This window comes from Corvus cornix, chromosome 10 (genome assembly GCF_000738735.6).
Source record: "Corvus cornix cornix isolate S_Up_H32 chromosome 10, ASM73873v5, whole genome shotgun sequence".
Taxonomy (NCBI): Eukaryota; Metazoa; Chordata; class Aves; order Passeriformes; family Corvidae; genus Corvus; species Corvus cornix.
This window is the reverse complement of record NC_046340.1, coordinates 19,423,052-19,440,388: the sequence shown is the minus strand read 5'-3', so window position 1 is coordinate 19,440,388 and position 17,337 is coordinate 19,423,052. Positions and strand designations below refer to the sequence as shown.

The 17,337-nt window shown below is 50.4% G+C and overlaps 1 protein-coding gene and 1 long non-coding RNA gene across 4 annotated transcripts in view; one reads left to right on the top strand and one right to left on the bottom strand.

Annotated features, from left to right (window-relative positions):
* Positions 1–1,575: 1,575 nt before the first annotated feature.
* On the bottom strand, positions 1,576–10,513 carry ADPGK (ADP dependent glucokinase). 2 transcript variants are annotated; one of them, XM_039557523.1, is made up of 7 exons: positions 10,229–10,513; positions 7,373–7,598; positions 5,996–6,058; positions 5,608–5,728; positions 5,136–5,332; positions 4,318–4,416; positions 1,576–3,840 (listed from the first exon to the last, which is right to left on the bottom strand). In XM_039557523.1, exons 1-7 carry the CDS (start codon positions 10,441–10,443, stop codon positions 3,289–3,291), a joined length of 1,473 nt encoding a protein of 490 aa, XP_039413457.1. In that variant the 5' UTR covers positions 10,444–10,513; the 3' UTR covers positions 1,576–3,288. The 2 variants fall into 2 exon arrangements, with proteins under 2 accessions (XP_039413457.1, XP_039413458.1); XM_039557524.1 differs by having other exon boundaries at positions 1,576–3,837.
* Positions 10,514–10,535: 22 nt separating this feature from the next.
* Positions 10,536–17,337, top strand: part of LOC120410536 — a 104,499-nt gene continuing 97,697 nt past the window's right edge. For both annotated transcript variants that reach the window (XR_005602746.1, XR_005602745.1), the window contains exons 1-2: positions 10,536–11,044; positions 13,366–13,497. This is a non-coding gene — a long non-coding RNA (uncharacterized LOC120410536). The remainder of the gene's footprint in view (positions 11,045–13,365; positions 13,498–17,337) is intronic.

The following is a 17,337-nucleotide window of genomic DNA, read 5'->3' as shown; positions in this document are numbered from 1 at the left end:
AGGCAAACTTGACTGGATCTCACACATCCCAGCAGGAGATAACCAGGAAACACAATAAAATCAAGCAATTCTTTAGTAATTCTGTGAAACTCCCCTGGAGAGGAACAAAGGTAAAGAGCCTTTAAACTGGCAAGAGCTGGATTTGGGATTGGCTCTTCCATGCCACAGCACCAAGGGCACAGTGGAGAAGGAACGTGTCCTTTGAGACTCTGCCAGGCCCCTGTGATTCACACCTCCCAAATCATCCAGCACTTGACCCTGAGTAAATGCCATGCACAGAAAACGGGAAGAACGCTCATTTTGGATCATGGATAAGACAAACCCAAGCCAAGGTGGCTGCAGGGACACACAAGTGAAAATACCAACGTGCACAGGTTTTAGCATGGAGAGCTGTCACAGTGCTGAGCTCAGCTGCTGCATCTCCAGCAGGACCTGTGTGAATAAACATTTCCAGTGCAAACCCTGCCTCGGGAGTGAGGCTGGCTGAGGGTTGAGTCATCCAGCACTGGATTTCAAGGTACAAGTAACACAGGAGAACAAACAGGATTTGTAGAGACAGAGGATGAGGGGGAGCAGGGTCAGCTCAAGCCTGGTTTTGAAGTTTTGGTATTTTTGCAGCTGTTGAAGCAGCTTTTCTTTGTTGTCACTACTGGAGCTGTGCAGGTGTGAGACTACAGGTGCAGGGGAATTCAGGATTTCAGGAGCTCTGCCTCGCTGTCATTAATTTGGGAAGGCAGGAGGAAGTTAAGCACATCATGTTCACAGCATGTGAAACAAAGCAAAGGCTGCTGGGCCCCTCCATTCAATTCACATTTATTACCATATAGATTGTTCCTCAACTTAATCAGGGTCCCACTGGCACAGCTGATGAACGGGTCAGGGTGGTTACGGATTCTCCTTGGGAAGTGACTTGGGGGGCAAGAGAGCTCTGTGTACCTGCTAAAGCCGATTTGGGTAGAGCAGCAGCCTGGCCATCCCAAGGTGCTGGGATTTGAGCTGGGACTTCTGTGCCAGGTGTTCCCAGCACACCCAGAATGGGCCACAGCAGAAATGTTACCCGTGAGGAGCAGCAGGAAGGAGGTAACTAATTACCAGTTTAGATTTTTGGCCCAGATGATTTCTAAGCAGCAAGCTCCTTTTAAATGATTGTTTACAGCAGTTATTTACTCTGATTAAAAAAAGGTTATTTTGGCCTGTCATGTTCCTGTTCAATGCAAGCACAATTGACCCTGGGACAAGGTCTGTAGGTGCAGTCGTGGTTTTAGGTGGCCATAAGGAATGTCAGCCCCATCAGCCCTCACATCCCTGGAAGTGTTTTGGGAAGAAAGAAGTGAAATACAGCAGCAGGGGCATTGCTGGTGACAGCTTGAGTGTGTGCAGTTTTATTTCCAGCTCAAGAATCCACAGAGCTTGGCCCAGTATCAGGAAAGTGGAACCCAGTGTAAGCTAAGGATCACTTTCCAGCTGGCAGATCCACGGCCTTTGGTGGCCCTAGGAGTGCAGAGCCAAAAGGCCACCATCCCAGGCTGCAAAACAGCCTTGCTAATGGCCTTGGACTTCTAAGACAGCCAAAAGGAGAGGTTCTTTTCATTTATTTTCAGTTTAGGAAGACTAAACCAGAACTCCAAGTCCGGTGCTACAGTTTATCAATGATAATAGTAATAACAATCATCAACATCATAAAAAAATAATAGGGTAGAAATGCTTCCAGTCTTGAGAAGATCCTGCACCTGGACAAAATGCTGACAACTCAAGGGAAGCTCAGGGTGGGATGAGCTGCAGGAAAACACAGCATTGCTGTACTTCTGCTCTGTACAATGCAGAAGACTTTGCTCAGGGGGAAAGCTGAATGTACGTGACAGCATTGTGTGCTGAGTCAGTGCACGTACAACAGCTGCCAGTTTTCATCCTTGCAGAGCAGTCAGGATGGCTTTTCCCACCAGAGAACACCACTGACTGCAGCCTGACAGCGTTATTGCAACAGATCACTCCACCCTGAGTGACACAGACTCTCCTCCCTCCATTCAGGTGCGAAGACTGACCTGGAACAACCTCCCCCAAGCTCTAGTGAGGCACAGGCTTGCCCAGACATGCTGATTGCACTTAACCCACTTCTACTGAAAAGTGTCTTGAGAGCTGTGCACACACACTCCAGGTTCCTGAAGTGGCCAGACACAAAACCATGCTGGTGCTCTGCAATTCTTAGTGTGTGACTATGAACAGGTAAAAAAAGAGAAGCAAAGTATTTAACAAGGACACATGGTTCTGCTTTTTTAATTCCAAAGGCCAGAGCAAAGAAACTACCAGTGACCTAGTCAGAAAAACCCCAACAGCAAACCCTAAAAAGGCCTCCTCACTTCAGTCTTACCTGGGAAACGCTGTTGCAGCTTTTGAGCTTCCAGAGGGGCCTTCCCTAATATATTAACCTTTCCTAATAGAGGCCAGGGAGACCAAAGAATTTGGCACAACCATTCTCAACCAACCAGAAAGGAGTCCCAGCACTCAAGAGCTTTTCTGTAACACACCAACTGTTAGCAGAGTACTTAGCGTACAGCAAACACAGGGAATGGTTTGGGGGTTCCCTGGCAGGGAAACAGTGCTGTCCCCCAAACAGAAACCCTGATTATCTTCACTCCTAGTTCCCAAAAAACTAAGCACAGGCTGCTGGGGCTCAGTTGAACACCTTTAGTCACAGATATCCAGAATCACCTGTGCAGCCTGGGGTAGGTTCAGTCTGTGTCACATTTTGGGACCATGGCTCCCTCTGGGGCACACGGAGAGGTGATTGCACCAGGCAGTAATTCCATCCTCACCCCAAGCAAGGTTTGCAGTGTGCTGGGAGGAGATAACCCACAAGCCTTTTATTTTGAATTTACCAGAGGCAAGGCAGGGCCAGGCACTGCTATGCTCTCCCTGGGATCCAGGGGCAGGAAATTCTCCTGCTGCTGCACTTTCCAGCACCACCAGAGAAGATCCTTTCTGAGCTAAGAACAGCAAACTTTGCCAGCCAGGGATTTTGGTCTTTGTGTCCCTCCCCCTTAAGACAAAGCCAGTTTTCACATTAAATACTAAAACATCTGCACCTGCACGTGAAGCGCTCGAGTCACTGCCGAGTGACTGGAATGTAGCCGACAGTTTATACCTGGAATTATTCTTTGGCTCTTTTTCAGTTATACCCCGAAAACACACCACACCCTGGTTCTGTTCCTATACCACCACTGCTTCAAATCCCAATCCACGGGTCTCAGACACCGTGCAGTGTTGGAGAAGAAGGAGGGTCCTGCTTTCCTACTGAGGGTACACTTCGGAATAGAGCAGTCCCTCGGCTGAAATGGCATCCCCGAGTCCCACGGTCCGGACGGGATCCTTGCACACCAGCACGGGGGTGAAGTGGAAGGAGATGCCTTCCCTGTGCCAGTGCACCACGGGCTCGTCTGGATTGAGGGAGATTTTGGATGGTGCCTCTGTGTGGGAGGTGACAAACTCCAGAGGAGCTTTGAGGAAGACCTTGCTGGTGTCGATGGTGTCGGTGGCACAGGCCTGGGTGCCGGCAGCCCTGGCCCCGGCCGCCACCGCCGCCGCCTGGTTGCCCCAGTGCCCGTCCACGGTGACCAGGATGTGGTAGGCCAGGGTGTGGAAGTGGATCCGCGTCAGGTCCGAGGCGCGCTCCGCTGTCTTGCCGTGCTCCTTCAGGATCCAGAAGAGGATGTCACTGACCACCCCCACGTCGGGAATGCCGCTCCAGGAGGCCAGGGAGGCGTGGGGACCAGAGGCAGACTGCGTGAGGAACAGCAGCTCCTGCTCGTTCAGCCCGATGGAGTTCACCAGGGGAAAGACCTGCTAACAGAAACAGGGAACAGCGGGTTTGCCCTCAGGGGCAGAGTCAGACCTGGGATTCCCCCCAGGCTGTGGTTTTTGCAGCACCCTGCTGCTGGCTCAGCAGAAGCAGCACCCAGTTTCCCAGTCGCTGCACTTCCACAAGTGGGCAAGAATTACTTAGCCAAGAAAACATTCCATTTGATGCAATTAATTTTCCAGACACACACTTTGACAGTAAAGAGTAACAACACATCAACTCCACCTAAAACATAACACTGAGATCAGAGCCACGTCACACTAAACAAGGAACCACCAGGAAAGAAATTCTGCAAAGAAACCGAGGGATTTTTAAAATGATAACTCAGCTCAAATTCAATCCTCAATTTATCTCTGAATGTATGGTCCAAATGTTGAGTTTTGGTTTCTGTATTCATGCACTAGTGTGTACACCGTGATACTGAACCTGATCAAAAGAGCACATCCTTTCATTTTCCTTACCTGATGCATAATGTTGCTCATAAAATCCTGATCAGTCATACTGGCCAGCTCCAGGTGTATGGGAATGTCTGTTGGGATATCAGAGATGGAGGCCACAGCCTACAGGAAAATGGAAAAAACAACCCTAGAATATGTATTTATTAAGGAACAGAAGGAGAAAAAGGGTTTGGACTCAAGATACACATCCTTTAATCTTCCTGTGAGTGGATATAAACAATTTCAATGGGATGACCTGTGTGTGTACTACTAAGGAGAGGAAATAAAGCAACTTCTAGTTTGCAGAATCCCAGGGCAGGAAAACTGTATCTAACCTTAATCTCCTCCCAGCTCAGCACCTTCTAATGGATTAATTCCAAAAACCTCACAAACCTGAAGCAGCTGCAGAAGAGCTGATCCTAGAACAGGAAAAAGGCCAGTGCCTCACGGTAGGACGAGCCCTCAGCTGTAGAACAGGTGGTACAAGACAGATGCTGCTTAAGGAATGCAGGTGTTGATTACAACCTGGATCACCTCAGTATCCAGGATAGAAACAGTGTGGTTTAGCTGCTAGACAAGCCCAGTAACCAGATCAACACCCTCCAGCCAGGCAACCAGCCCTTCTTTTCCCTGGACAGGCCACTGAATCTAAGAAAAACCAGTGTTACAGAATTAGACTTTGGCCATGCCTGCAGCTCCCACTCTGCTTTTGGCATTGAATACTGAGACCTGTGGGAGCTCTAAGGCACAACCTTCCTGCTCCTTCAAACCTGGGAAAACAAGGCCTTGCCACGAAACACTTGGAGTGGAAATGAAGGAGATTCAGGGATTCAGTATCTCACCTCCATGAGTCGTCTCTGTCGCATCTCCTTGCTCTGCCCTTCCATCATGTGGAGTCCTGAAAGCACCACCAGGTCTGGCTGGAATTCATCCAGGCTGGACACAAACACTTCCAGCATGTTCAGGGCGCCGTTGGACAGGTCGTGGGAGAAGATGAAGCGGTTGGCAGCGGGTGCCCTCACTCGGCCCCACTGCTCACCTGGGGTGGAGCAAACAGGACCAAGTGTGTGTGAAGTGGTTTATTCCTGGGCAAGATCACAAATTCAATGGGCTCCATCAGCGGCAAGAAAAGCCCTGAAATTGTTTGAGCCATTACATGAAGGTTACCCCGAGTTTCATCAGCACGTGGTTAAATCTGTGTTTTCAGGGAGCATTTTAGTGTTTATGGAGCTTCAGAATGACACCCCTCAGGCTGTGCACCAATCTTAGAGATGTTCAGGGGCTCCACTGAACACTCAGCCTTTGGCAAGGTACCTGCTTGATATTCCAAGATAAGATGGAATTCATCTCTTTCCTGCATGGATTCTGGCGGCACAACCACATTGTCATCGAGCAGTTCGTGGAGTTTGGGACCAACTGGGCCACAAAGGAGGATCTAGAAAACAAGGAAAAACAAACAAGGTTTCTCTTGCCATGTCCCTTGCCAAAATTTAAGCATCACAACTGATGCTTGAATTAGACAACTGATTTTAAAAAGTTAATAATTCAATTTTTAAAAATCAGCTTGGAAGTCCAACCATATGTCCCACCAGCAGAACCTAAGAAGTAACTGCCAGATCCCCAAAACCTACACAGAAGTGACATGAGACAAGCAAAGTAAAGAAGACAAGCAAAGGGCATGAAATGTTTGGAACGTGTGTACCTTCAGGTCTGGATTTGTCGCGAGCTTCTGCCCGATGAGAGCAGCATTTCCTCCCACGTAAAGCTGTAAAACAAACAGAGCAGGGTGTGGGCATCCCCTGGCTTTGGGACCTTTAAACACATTTTAGTCCTCAGCATAGGCTGGAGATTTTGGCTTTTTAAAACAGGGTTCAGCAGTACCCAAGTTACTAAAGGTTATTGGGGCTGAAGGCAAAACGATTTTACAATTCTCTGTGAGGTCTCAACAAGTTGAGCATTCTTTATTTTTAATCTAAATATTCACCTTCAGGTAGCGGCCCTGTAAAAATCAATTCATTCATAACAGTGACAGCGCTGTAAAAACCAACTCATTCAGCACATAAACAGCCCTTACTCCTGAGCAACCTCTCTGTGGCTAAAGCCCTGTGGGTTTTCAGCAAGGCTGACAAGGAGTCATTTAAATACTGCAGCAATTCTTCCTCCAGTTTGAGATGAAACCTGCTGCCTGTGCCCACATGAAGTGGAAGGAACTGGGGAAGTTGCTTCAGTAAAAAAGGTCAAACTTTCCAGTAAAACTCTGATTTGAGCTTGAAAAGCAGTGAGTATGGATTGTCCTGAGGGTCAAAGGTGCTCAGAGGAGGCCACAGAGATGCTCCAAGGGCTGCTCTGGAGCCAGGCTGGGAGAGCTGGGGGTGCTCTGCTGGAGAGGAGAAGGCTCCAGGGAGAGCTCAGAGCCCCTTGCAGGGCCTAAAGGGGCTCCAGGAGAGCTGGAGAGGGACTGGGGACAAGGCATGGAGGGACAGGACACAGGGAATGGCTTCCCACTGCCAGAGGGCAGGGCTGGATGGGATATTGGGAAGGAATTGTTCCCTGGGAGGGTGGGCAGGCCCTGGCACAGGGTGCCCAGAGCAGCTGGGGCTGCCCCTGCATCCCTGGCAGTGCCCAAGGCCAGGCTGGAGAGGTCTTGGAGCAGCCTGGGACAGTGGAAGGTGTCCCTGCCCATGGCAGGGGGTGGCACTGGGTGGGCTTTAAGGACCCTTCCAACCCAAACCACCCCTGGCTTCTCTCACAGAAAACATACATACAGCTGAAAATCAGGAGATTCCTCACTCCCAGCCTCATCCCAGGGTGTTGGAGGCTCTTCCACAGCCTCAGCCCCATCTGGCTCCCAAGAGGCATCTCTGACATTTCAGTTTGGGAATGTCAGCAGGGGAGAGACCATTTCAACCCCTCCCATTTGCAGCAGGGGCAGAATCCCACGGAAAACCATGAACGCAACTCAAGCTACACCACAAGTTTCTTCCTAAACGGTTTTGTCTCTAGAGGGAGAGTGGAAGCCAGCAGTGCTCAGGGAGTAAGGAGGAGGAGTGCCAAGGCTCCGCTGTGGGTGCAGACCCACCTGTGCCGCGGGGTGCTCCGAGGCTGTCCGTGCGATGGCCTGGAACGCCTCGGCGTCGCTGAAGAAGCGCTCGGCAGCCGCCCCTCTCTCCATGAAGTGGGCAAAAGCCTCCCTCAGGTCCTGCCCGGAGCTCAGGACCGCGTGGTTCTTCCCTTCGCCGGGCTCCAGGCCCAGGGCCTCCAGCAGCTTCACCCCGGACAGAACCACATCCACGCAGGCGTTGACGCTGGGAGAGAGAAGGAAAAGGCCTCCTGGGAAAAGCAGACAGACCTCAGGGCACCTGGGAGTGCAGTGAGGTCACACCCCTGACTGTGCAGGGGGAGAACAACCAACCAAAGGGAAAAAGGGCACAGGAATTTCCTGAAATTCTCTCCTAAAGCTTTCTCCATTTGACTAGCTTTTATCGTGCCCAGAGAGGGATTTCTAACTTCCTGCTGAATGAAAACAAGGAAAGCTGCGTGATCCAAAGGTGGTTGAGTATGTTACAATACAGGTCCTACTTAATTTCCTGCCTTGGGCTCACTCGAAAAGACCAGGCACAGTAACAGTAGCATTTTAAATTCCTAGAAGCTTTTAAAAATTTATGTATTTTGGGTTTCAAATGTGCATGTGATTCAAAACTGTTAAAAGCAAAACTGAAAGTGTTTAAGTCAGCTAGATCAACCTCTGGAGTTTCAACTATTCCTAATAATACCCAAAGCCACACATAACTCCCCACACCGGCTGGTTCTGTTTACGAGAAGACAAGAGAGCAATCTGTCTCAGCAAGTTGAAGTATTTGAAAATGGCAGTTTCTGAAGGACCGTCCCAAACTTACAGAAACAGCATGCAGTGGGAACAGGAGAAAAATCCTGTGATAGTAAGGGAGGGAGAAGAACCATTTCAGCAGATCCAGGCTTTACTGAAAGTCTAACTTCCAGTGCCCATTTCTCATTGATTTAATCACAGTCTAATTCAGACTAGAGGACAGGAAAGTTTCTAGCTGGAACCAGAACCCCGGGAAGACAATTTATAAACATTTGCCCTTGTCTCACTCCATGGTTTCAGAGAGATAACAATATACAGCAAATACTTCCTGAGATTACACCAGCAATTATTTAAGCATCTTCTGGAGCTGCTGTCAAGTTCCATTTCTTCTCCTCTGCCCCACATGTCCCTGACAGGGATCCAAACCATCCATGAAACTCGTGCAGGATCCCTGACTTTCTCCACATCTCCCCCCACGACACTCCAAGGGCCAGTTCCTGCTCCCCGTCAGTGTGGAGTGCTCAGCACTCAGCACTCCCTTGGCAGTGACCTCTCAGGACTCAGATTTGGGCTGCAACACGGCAAAGCTGCATCAAACGAAATGAAGGACATGAAAAACCCTGAGGCTTTCCACTCCACGAGGTAACCAGCCCAGAAATCCTCTGGATGTGCATCACCTCCTGCACCGAGGACAGAGAAATTTCCTCGCATGGCAGAGAAAAGAAACCACAAGCTCAAGCAGCATTTTAGCCCCAATTTTATGTTTTAATGAATCATTACAGATCCAAGGGGATGAAACTAAGTCACATTCCTCTGCTAACACAGAGCTACACAGCCATGGAAGTGGATGACTCCTTCCAACACCCAAAGGCTGAATCCTCCAGTCAAAGGCAAGTAATCCTGCCATGTCCATATATTTAAAAGAAAGTGAGTCAAGCACTAAATATAACATCTGGATTAATGGTCAGACTTAAACCCAGCATTTAAGATCAATGTTACATTCCTGAACTTTCCCCTTGTTCTCTTCCCACTTTAAAAAGAGACAGTGGCTTGAATTTCCCTGTGCTCAACATCCATTGCCTTCCCTCTCCCTTCCCTCCACACCTCTCTCCAGCTCTGTCTGGACTCAGTTACCTCTTCCCAAAGGTGAAGGCTTTGCTCCCTTCTCCACTTTATAAACTTGTCTCTGGTACCTATTTATTGCCAGCCTGTGCTGGAGGGACCAGCAGCTCCAACTGACCCCAACCCCAACCCTTAGATGCTGCACATGAATTTGTTTTAAAGACAAGCAAGCTGGGAATAATGTCTCTGGAGAAGGGCTGTCAATAGGGCCTGAGCCCAGCTTAAATCCCCACCACAGGAGCGTTCTGGATCATCGATTGCCTCGGCCGATGTCCAACTCAGACCGAGCAGTGCTAAGGGAGGTGCTGCACTCACGTCTGGCTCTTTTCATGGAATCACGGCATGGTCTGGGTTGGAAGGGACCTCCAAGATCATCTGGCTCCATCCCCTATCACAGGCAGGGACACCTTCCACTATCCCAGGGTGCTCCAAGCCCCCGTCCAACCTAGCCTTGGGTGCTGCCAGGAATCCAGGGGCAATCACAGCTGCTCTGGGCACCCTGTGCCAGGGCCTGCCCACCCTCCCAGGGAGCAATTCCTTCCCAATATCTCACCTAATCTTGCCCTCTGGCAGTGGGAAGCCATTCCCCCTTGCCCTGTCCCTCCGTTCCCTGGCCCAAGTCCCTCTCCAGCTCTCCTGGAGCCCCCCTTGGCCCTGCAAGGAGCTCTGAGGTCTCCCTGGAGCCTTCTCCTCTCCAGGTGAGCACCCCCAGCTCTCGGAGTATCTCCGTGGTCTCCTCTGGATTCGCTGCAGCAGCTCCACGTCCTTCTGATGTCGGGACCCCATGGCTGGAGGCAGCTCTGCAGGTGGGGCCTCACCCGGCCGGGGCGGACACATCCCAGGTACATGGCTACGCACGCCGGGCCGCGGCACATCCGTACCCGCACATTCCACACCCACGCACGTGGACACCGGGACGCGCATCCCGGCCCAGGCGCGCTCCCCGCCCCGCCGCCAGGGGCGCTCCCCGCGCGCTCCCGCACCTACCCGACGGCGACGCGCGCCCAGCCGCGCGCGGGGCGGACAATGGCCGCCTGCCAGGCCGCCACCGTGCGCGCCTCCAGCGAGCGGGCGCGGCGCAGCGTCCCCAGCAGCGAGGCCGAGAGCTGCCGCAGGGCCGCGGGGGGCAGCTCGGGGCCCAGCACGCACAGGTAGCCCAGGGCCAGGGCCAGCAGGCCCACGAACACCGACCGCTGCCACATCGCGCCGGACGCGCTCCGCTCCTCCTCCTCCTCCTCCTCCCCCGCCGCCGCGGCTGAGGCGGGGCGCCGCCGGCGGGGGCCTCCTTACGCCGCCTCCGTAGCGCCCCGCCCCCGCTGGCTGCCGGACGGCGTAAACCGCTTCGGGAATCGCAGCGCGCCGCGCCTCCTGCACAACCTGCGTGCGGCCCGGCCGTGCGGTTGCGCCACTTGCGTAACTCGGTACGGGAACAGCGCTCCCCCTGCCCAACTTGCGTGCGGCCCGGCCACACCGCTGCGTCACCTGCGTAACTCGGTACGAGAATGGCGCTCCTTCTGCGCAATCTGCGTGCGGCCCAGCGGTGCGGCTGCGCCACTTGCGTAACTCGGTACGAGAATACCGTAGCGGCGCGGGGCGGTGCGTCGTGAGGGGAGATGGCGGGGCAGCGGTTCCCTCACGGCACCGCCGGGCCGAGGCCCCCGGGAACGGGCCGGGCCGAGGCAGCCGGGCCCTCGGGCAGCGGGGAGCCGGGGCGAGGAGCCCGCGGTGTGCACTGCCCTGGTGCCGGGGCCTTCAGTAGCGCTGAGCTGATGTCCGGCTGGGCATCGTGTCTGCACCCTCCACGTACGTAGTACTGCTGCTCCATGCCCTCCTCGGGGTTGTTTCTTTGTTTCGCAACACCCGTGTGGGTCTGTGTTGTGTTTCCACTCTGCCCCAACAGGACAGTACCTGCGGTCCCACAGCTCCTCTGCCCTGCCTCACACCAAAGTTTCTCTAAAGGCTCACGTCCAGCAATGCAGTCACTGTCCGAAGCTAGTAACCAGCCCTAGTAGGGTTGGTTATTCTTTCTTTTTGGTGGAAAAGTTCCTGGTCTCGCCGTGTTCCGTGCCATTCCCAGGGTGAGGTGTCCTCATCAGACCTGCCCGCAGCCCTGAGGCCGCGCGTGCTGGGAGCAGGGCTGGGACCGCCTTTGCTGCCCGGTGCATCCATCACAGAGGGGCTGCAGTGAGCAAGGGAGGTTTTCCTTTTTAATGAGAGGGAGTTTTTCTGGGCTTCTTTAGAAATCACAGCAACGTTCACTCAGAGACTTCTGACAAAATTTGCAAGAGTTTGACAACTATGTGCCACAGCGCGTTGGCTGAGGCAGCCGATAATTTTCTTACTCAGTTCTGTGTTTTGAGTGATTGTCATCTCCTCAGACTCTGACAAAGTAAGCAGTAAAGGAGATAGAATAGTGGAAGGCTTTTTTGTTGATTTCTCTTTCTTTTTAGGATGGTATTTAGTCAGCAGCCATTGTCATGAATTCATGACTGGCCCTCAGGGCTCATTGGCTGCCCATCAGGTTCCCTTTCTTACTAGGCATTGCCATAAAGGACTTCCTCATTTATTTATGTATTCTCTCCCTCTGAAGTTATTCCTCAGAGTTTTGAGGGTGCAAAGGTGGGCAGGACAGGCGGATGATGGAGGCTGGAATTGCTGGTGAAGGAGAGAGTGAGAAAAAACCTTCCTCACCTGGCAGCTGATGGTGACCAGGGGCACTGACTGAGTTTGTGAGCCTAAGCGTTATGAAAATGTGATGATCTTTAAGAACAGAATCCTGAAAACAAACTGGAGGCCTTTCTGCCTTCCCTGTTCTTCAGCAGATCCTTCAAACTGTTCTTTATGCTCGAATACCTTCCTGCTGTTATAAACATAAATTATAATATTGGCTTCTCGCAAAGTATAAAGGTAGGTATTATATAATGTTAGAAATGCTTTTTGCTGTGTGGATGTAGTTTTCTCTCTTTTTGGCAAGAATGTTAGCAAGTGTGAGCAAGTAAGAGAACCTCCAAGCGAGCAGAGGATGAGGCCCGAGGAGCTGCTGATCAACACTTTGTCCAGGGAACAAAAAGGCCCAAAGGCTGCTCTGCCCGGAGAACGGGCGGCCAGGAGAGCCCAGAGCCGCTATCACCGCTCTGCCCGGAGAGACAAAGAGGCCCAAAGCTGCAATCAGCCCTGACTGTCTGGAGAATTAAGAGATCCACCCCACCATCGACTCTTACCTAGCGGGCCCAACCCCAAGAATCAAAAGAAATAAAAACCGCAAGGCAGAAGAATACGCATGCTCTAAAAAGGCGGAACCAAGGAGTGGCCATGCAGAACAGCTCCGGGAAAAGTTTGAATATGAATAGAGAACAGACAGTAAAAATGGTATAAAAAGGACTCACCTCGAGCATCAGGTGTGCTCTTGGCAGAGCGCCAAGGCACCCGGCCGTTACCTCTTTGCTTTATTTTATGTGTCTCTTATTGTCTTTCTATTAAACCCTTTAAATTCTCACAGGAGAGCGAACCTCGTTTTTCACACTGCTGTAGTGCCCCTTCACTTCTGAGAGCGCGATCATCTTCTCCTCTCAGACCCTGTTCAGCCCACCAGAGTTGCTCTGTTAATGTGTAACCCCCCTTTTCCTTTGCTCAGGTGGTCTTTGGGTTTTGTCAGTAGCTTTTTCATTTGAACAAATTTAATCGTTTCCCCTTCGGTGCTTTTCTGGCTGATGTTTGATCTGTCTGTGATTATGAAATCTCCCTGGAGGACACGCCTGCGAGGCTCTCATGGTTACAAACAGCCCTCCAGCCCAGGCGGGCGGAGAGAACAGAGTAAATACCTGCCCAAAAACCCTGCTGCAATGAGGGCTTCACCTGTGGGACCGGGGTATTTATAGCCTTGTCAGAGAACATCATAATTAGATGTGCCCACGGGGCAGCCTCAACCCAGAGCATTGTCACCGCTCGGGGACCCTGTTATTAGTCCCGTGTCTGGGTGTGGCTGTGAGCAGCAATCTGACACAGCAACACCTTGGGGAATTAAGGCACAATTCCTCTTTCGGGTGATTAGTTTGTCACCTGATGCTGATGCAGTTGTTGCCCTGTAGACTGAAATTGTTTGGTTTTTTTTTTTTTAACAACAGGTGCAGTTTCCACATCAACGCAACCGAAGCTGCTGAGGAGGAACCATCTCGGTTTGATCTTTGTAAGCTGCTGGTGTTCAGCCTCCATGGACAGTTCTGTCAGTGCACTCGAACAAGGCTGCAAAGATAATTGTAAGATTCGTTTTGCAATCTGCCAACAAAAATAAGAGGTTTATAAAAAGACAAGTTCCCTCAGAGAACCTGTTCAGTTAAAGAGCTAAACACTCATTTCTTGGTCAACATTTATTTTTTAAGCTAATGGAGATCTAGGTTTGTCTCAAACAGCAAAATTAGAGCTGAAACTGTCAGTTGAGAACTGAAGTCCAGCTCCGTATTGCCTGCCCTTGAGCCACCCCATGAATTCCAGTTAGAGGTAACAGAGAGGGACCTAGGGCTGTTGAATTCACAGGAGCTAACTCAGACTGAATAAAAAGTATTAATTAAACACCTGTTTAATTATGGAACTAGCAAGCTGATTGCTTCTGGGTCGCTGCTGTGTGTAATTTCAAAGAGCTGAAACTGATCTCCATGAGTTTTCACTGGGAGACTTTTATTAAAAGCATGGGAAGAAAAGGATAAGAGTTAAGAGATTTTTTTAGAATGGAAAGAGTTAAAATTCAATGTCAACAGTTTTCCTTCATTTCTTTTCCCTGGTGTTATGAAGTCCTTGTATAAGAAATCTTTTTCTTGACAGTTTTTTGGTATAAGCTGCTTGTGACTTGGGGGGGGTGGTAGAGGGACAGTGGTTTTAATCAGTGTTCAGTTATTGGAAGGAACTTGTTCCCTTTAGGGAAAAAAAAAAGAGAAAAGGTGGGAAAAAAAGAGAGAAGGTGGAAAACCCCCCTTTTTCTGCAGGAAGCAGACAAAGGATGTGTTTTTTCCTTGTTTGAAGATTAGCTATGGAGAGTTGCACATGTGGTCCCTGTTCTCAGGCCACTTGGAGCTGACAGACCTGTATGTGTGAGCTTTTCACCTCACAGAATTTGCTTTTCAGACCATGGGCTTGGTTTGGAGAAATGAGGGTTTGCCAGACCCTCATTAGGCAGGAGGCAAGAGGGAAGGGAACAAGGGTGGGCAAGGGGAGGAAACAGCAGGGAGGGGTGAAAACCAAAGCTTCTAGTTCTCAAAGGAGCTCTAGAAACCTGTTTTTCTTACTTTGAACTCACAAGCTTGAAGCAATTGTCTTTACTACTTATTAAGTTGAATTTCCATATTCAAACAAGCTCATTCCCTTTGACCTACTTTGGCCAGTTAAACTCTAGGCCAGTGCACAATGCAGGGAGGGGAGGAGCCTTCCCAAAGTATGAATTCCTTTATTGTTGTGAGGATCGGTCCTGTGTGTGTCTGCAGTGCCTGGGATGGACCCTGTAGCTGGAGCTAATGAACACTGGGCAGGACCCAGGGCACGGTTTGGATGGCAGGTCCTTGCAGCCCTCTCAGCTCCTGTCCTGTCCAGCACTCCCAACGTATTGTCCCTTATCTCTGCCTCCCCGAGCAGCCTGGATCCGTTACTCGGGTTCTGTGTGTGCAGCTCACCCATCTGTGTGTCATATTCCTTGCTGTCAGGCTGCCTTTCCTCACAGGCCTCATGTAATCCGAGCTGGGCACTCTTTCCAGAACCACACATCACTCCATGCCCATGGAATCAGTGCCTACCCGTGACATTCCACGGGAGCCAACGGCAGAGCACGTGGGCTGGGTGGTTGCTACTGGTGTGGCTTCTCTGGGGCAGGAGAAGAGAAAAACTGAAGGTAGGCTTTTTGGATGGATCCTAATAAAGGTCTGGAGAATTCAGAAAGTTTCTGCTGAGCCATGCAGATGAGCAGAGGAGCTCTAATTAAAATACAGACCCTGTGTTGTTCTCAGAAACTGGGCAACATTCCCCATCTGAGCTCTGCCAGCAGATCTCAGTCCTGGACTTCAGCACCCACTGCTGCTCTGCTCCGTGAGACACCCACTCAGCTTGGCCAGCACAGCTCAATCTCTATCTGAAACATCTCATGCTGTTCCAATTCTGGGCCCTTTTGGAGCAGAAAATGCCATCTCTCTACTAAATTGTGCCAAATTGCTTAGTTTTGGCTGCAGAACTCATTCTCACTTGTCACCTAATAGGATACCTGGGGACTTCCATCTACGCTGTCAGCAACAGAGGAAGAATCATGTGCGTGCCCAGCCTCCTGCTAAGCCCCTGATTATATAGTGATGTGTTAATAACAAACACTCTTTCATGTCTTGGCAGTTGCAAACCTCTCCTCAGTAGTGCAGTACTTCAGAAGTAGAATCACATGGGAAATATGCAAGTCCCAGTTTTAAATAATTAGTATCAGCTTCTCTGGCAACTCTCTTCCCAGAATGAGAGTTGGGAAGAGTCTGAAGCTGCCAGATGCCAGTCGTGTGGATGTTCTGCAGAATCTGAACCACGTTGGAGAGATTTGCCATTGCAGAAGTATTTCTGCACAGAGAATCTCTCTCCCTCCCTCCCTCCCAGGTTATGAATCTGCCTTTCTTGGAGACCTTGCCACCTCCCAGCTTTTGAGAGCTCAGCAGTGGGAGGTAGAACTGTTTCTATCTTGCCTGAGACACCAGGGCTGGAGCTGGCATCATCCATGTCCAAATTTATGCATTTCTTTCAATTGGAGCCAAATTGCTGGATTTTGCAGTGCTGTTTGCTCACACCCTGTGGTGCCCAGCCTGGCTTCCAGAAAATCCACAGGAACTGGAGCAGGCGTGAGCCACCACCTGTGCTGGTGAACACCCCGAGCAATCAGAGGTGGTGGCAGTGACTGCTGAGCTGCTTGTTTCTGGAGCAAAATGGTCCAGATCAATAGAGATAGAACAACTGAAATTTGTGGGAAGAAGACAGGTTAGGAAATTATCCTCAGGAAGTGAGAAACTTTGGTAGGAAGGTGTTTTGACTGCATTTCCAGTCTGGCTCCTGTGGGACTCCAGCTGCAGCACTGTCAGGTGCTGAGAGCTGCAGCTCCCTGTTTATCTGTAGGGTGTGGCCCTGTAAACATGAGAGTGATTAGATATGTTAGGGGAGTGTTGCCTGCTGTTCAGAAGAAAGGATGGGTGTATGTGAGCAGAGCAGTGCTCGAAGTGTTTTCAGCTTGGCAAGGTAGAAGATGGATGACAGATGCTCAATCTTATCTCTGGGAAGGAACTCTGAAATCCAAACTCAAATTATTCTGCAATCCCCTTCATCCATCCAATTTGCATACCCATTGGTGAGTGTTCTGTGGGTTGTATCTCATTGTAAATACTTTGGATTCCGTATTATAGTTGCTATTATTTATATTCACATCATTTCAGCACTAACGGCAGTGCCAGCGTTGTTGGGAGTGAATGTGCCTTGAAATGTTTGGTGCCTACTGAACCTGACCTAATTCCTGTGATACAAAAGGCATTGCTAAAACCTCATCATTACCTCAAACTAACAAACTGGTGTAGTACAACCCCACCAGCAAAATTACATGCCCGCAGGGCGACCTTTATTTCTGTTGATACCTTAGGTTTTAACTTTTATATTTTAGAAATCCTGTACTGCCTAGTGGGTAACTGAAGTTCGTGTGGCCTGTTAGCTGTTGTTCTCTCATGCTGGTTAGACATAACAAGGTTTTTAGGTAGCCACTCAAGGCATCACTGTTACTGTTGCAGAAAGCTCCCAAAAGCTGGATCCTGGAGAAACCTCTGATTTGCAGCCTTTAAGGCTGGAGTTGAAGCCCTTGCTGTGGCAGAGGACTATGGAAGAAGGATTTAGGCAGGCCCGGAGAGGTGAGAATAGAGAAGCCAAGTGTTTGCTGTGCTGTAGGGTCTGTCAGCTTGCAGAGCTGTATGTGGGGGCTTCTGAGGGCACTTTGCAAGGGATAGGACAGCCTCAGGTCAGATTTCCGTGAGCAGGGGAGAGGGAAAAGGCTTTATGGCTGACAGGAGCCCCACAGTTTTACCACCAAAAATGCACTGGAGCTCTCA

Excerpts from the sequence above, each read along its gene's own strand:
- ADPGK (XM_039557523.1), bottom strand. The coding sequence starts at position 10,443 with ATGTGGCAGCGGTCGGTGTTCGTGGGCCTGCTGGCCCTGGCCCTGGGC. Across the intron at positions 6,059-7,372 it reads CGGAGCACCCCGCGGCACAG|CTTTACGTGGGAGGAAATGC; the intron begins GTGGGTCTGCAC and ends TTTGTTTTACAG. Across the intron at positions 5,333-5,607 it reads TATCTTGGAATATCAAGCAG|GTGAGCAGTGGGGCCGAGTG; the intron begins GTACCTTGCCAA and ends GCTCCACCCCAG.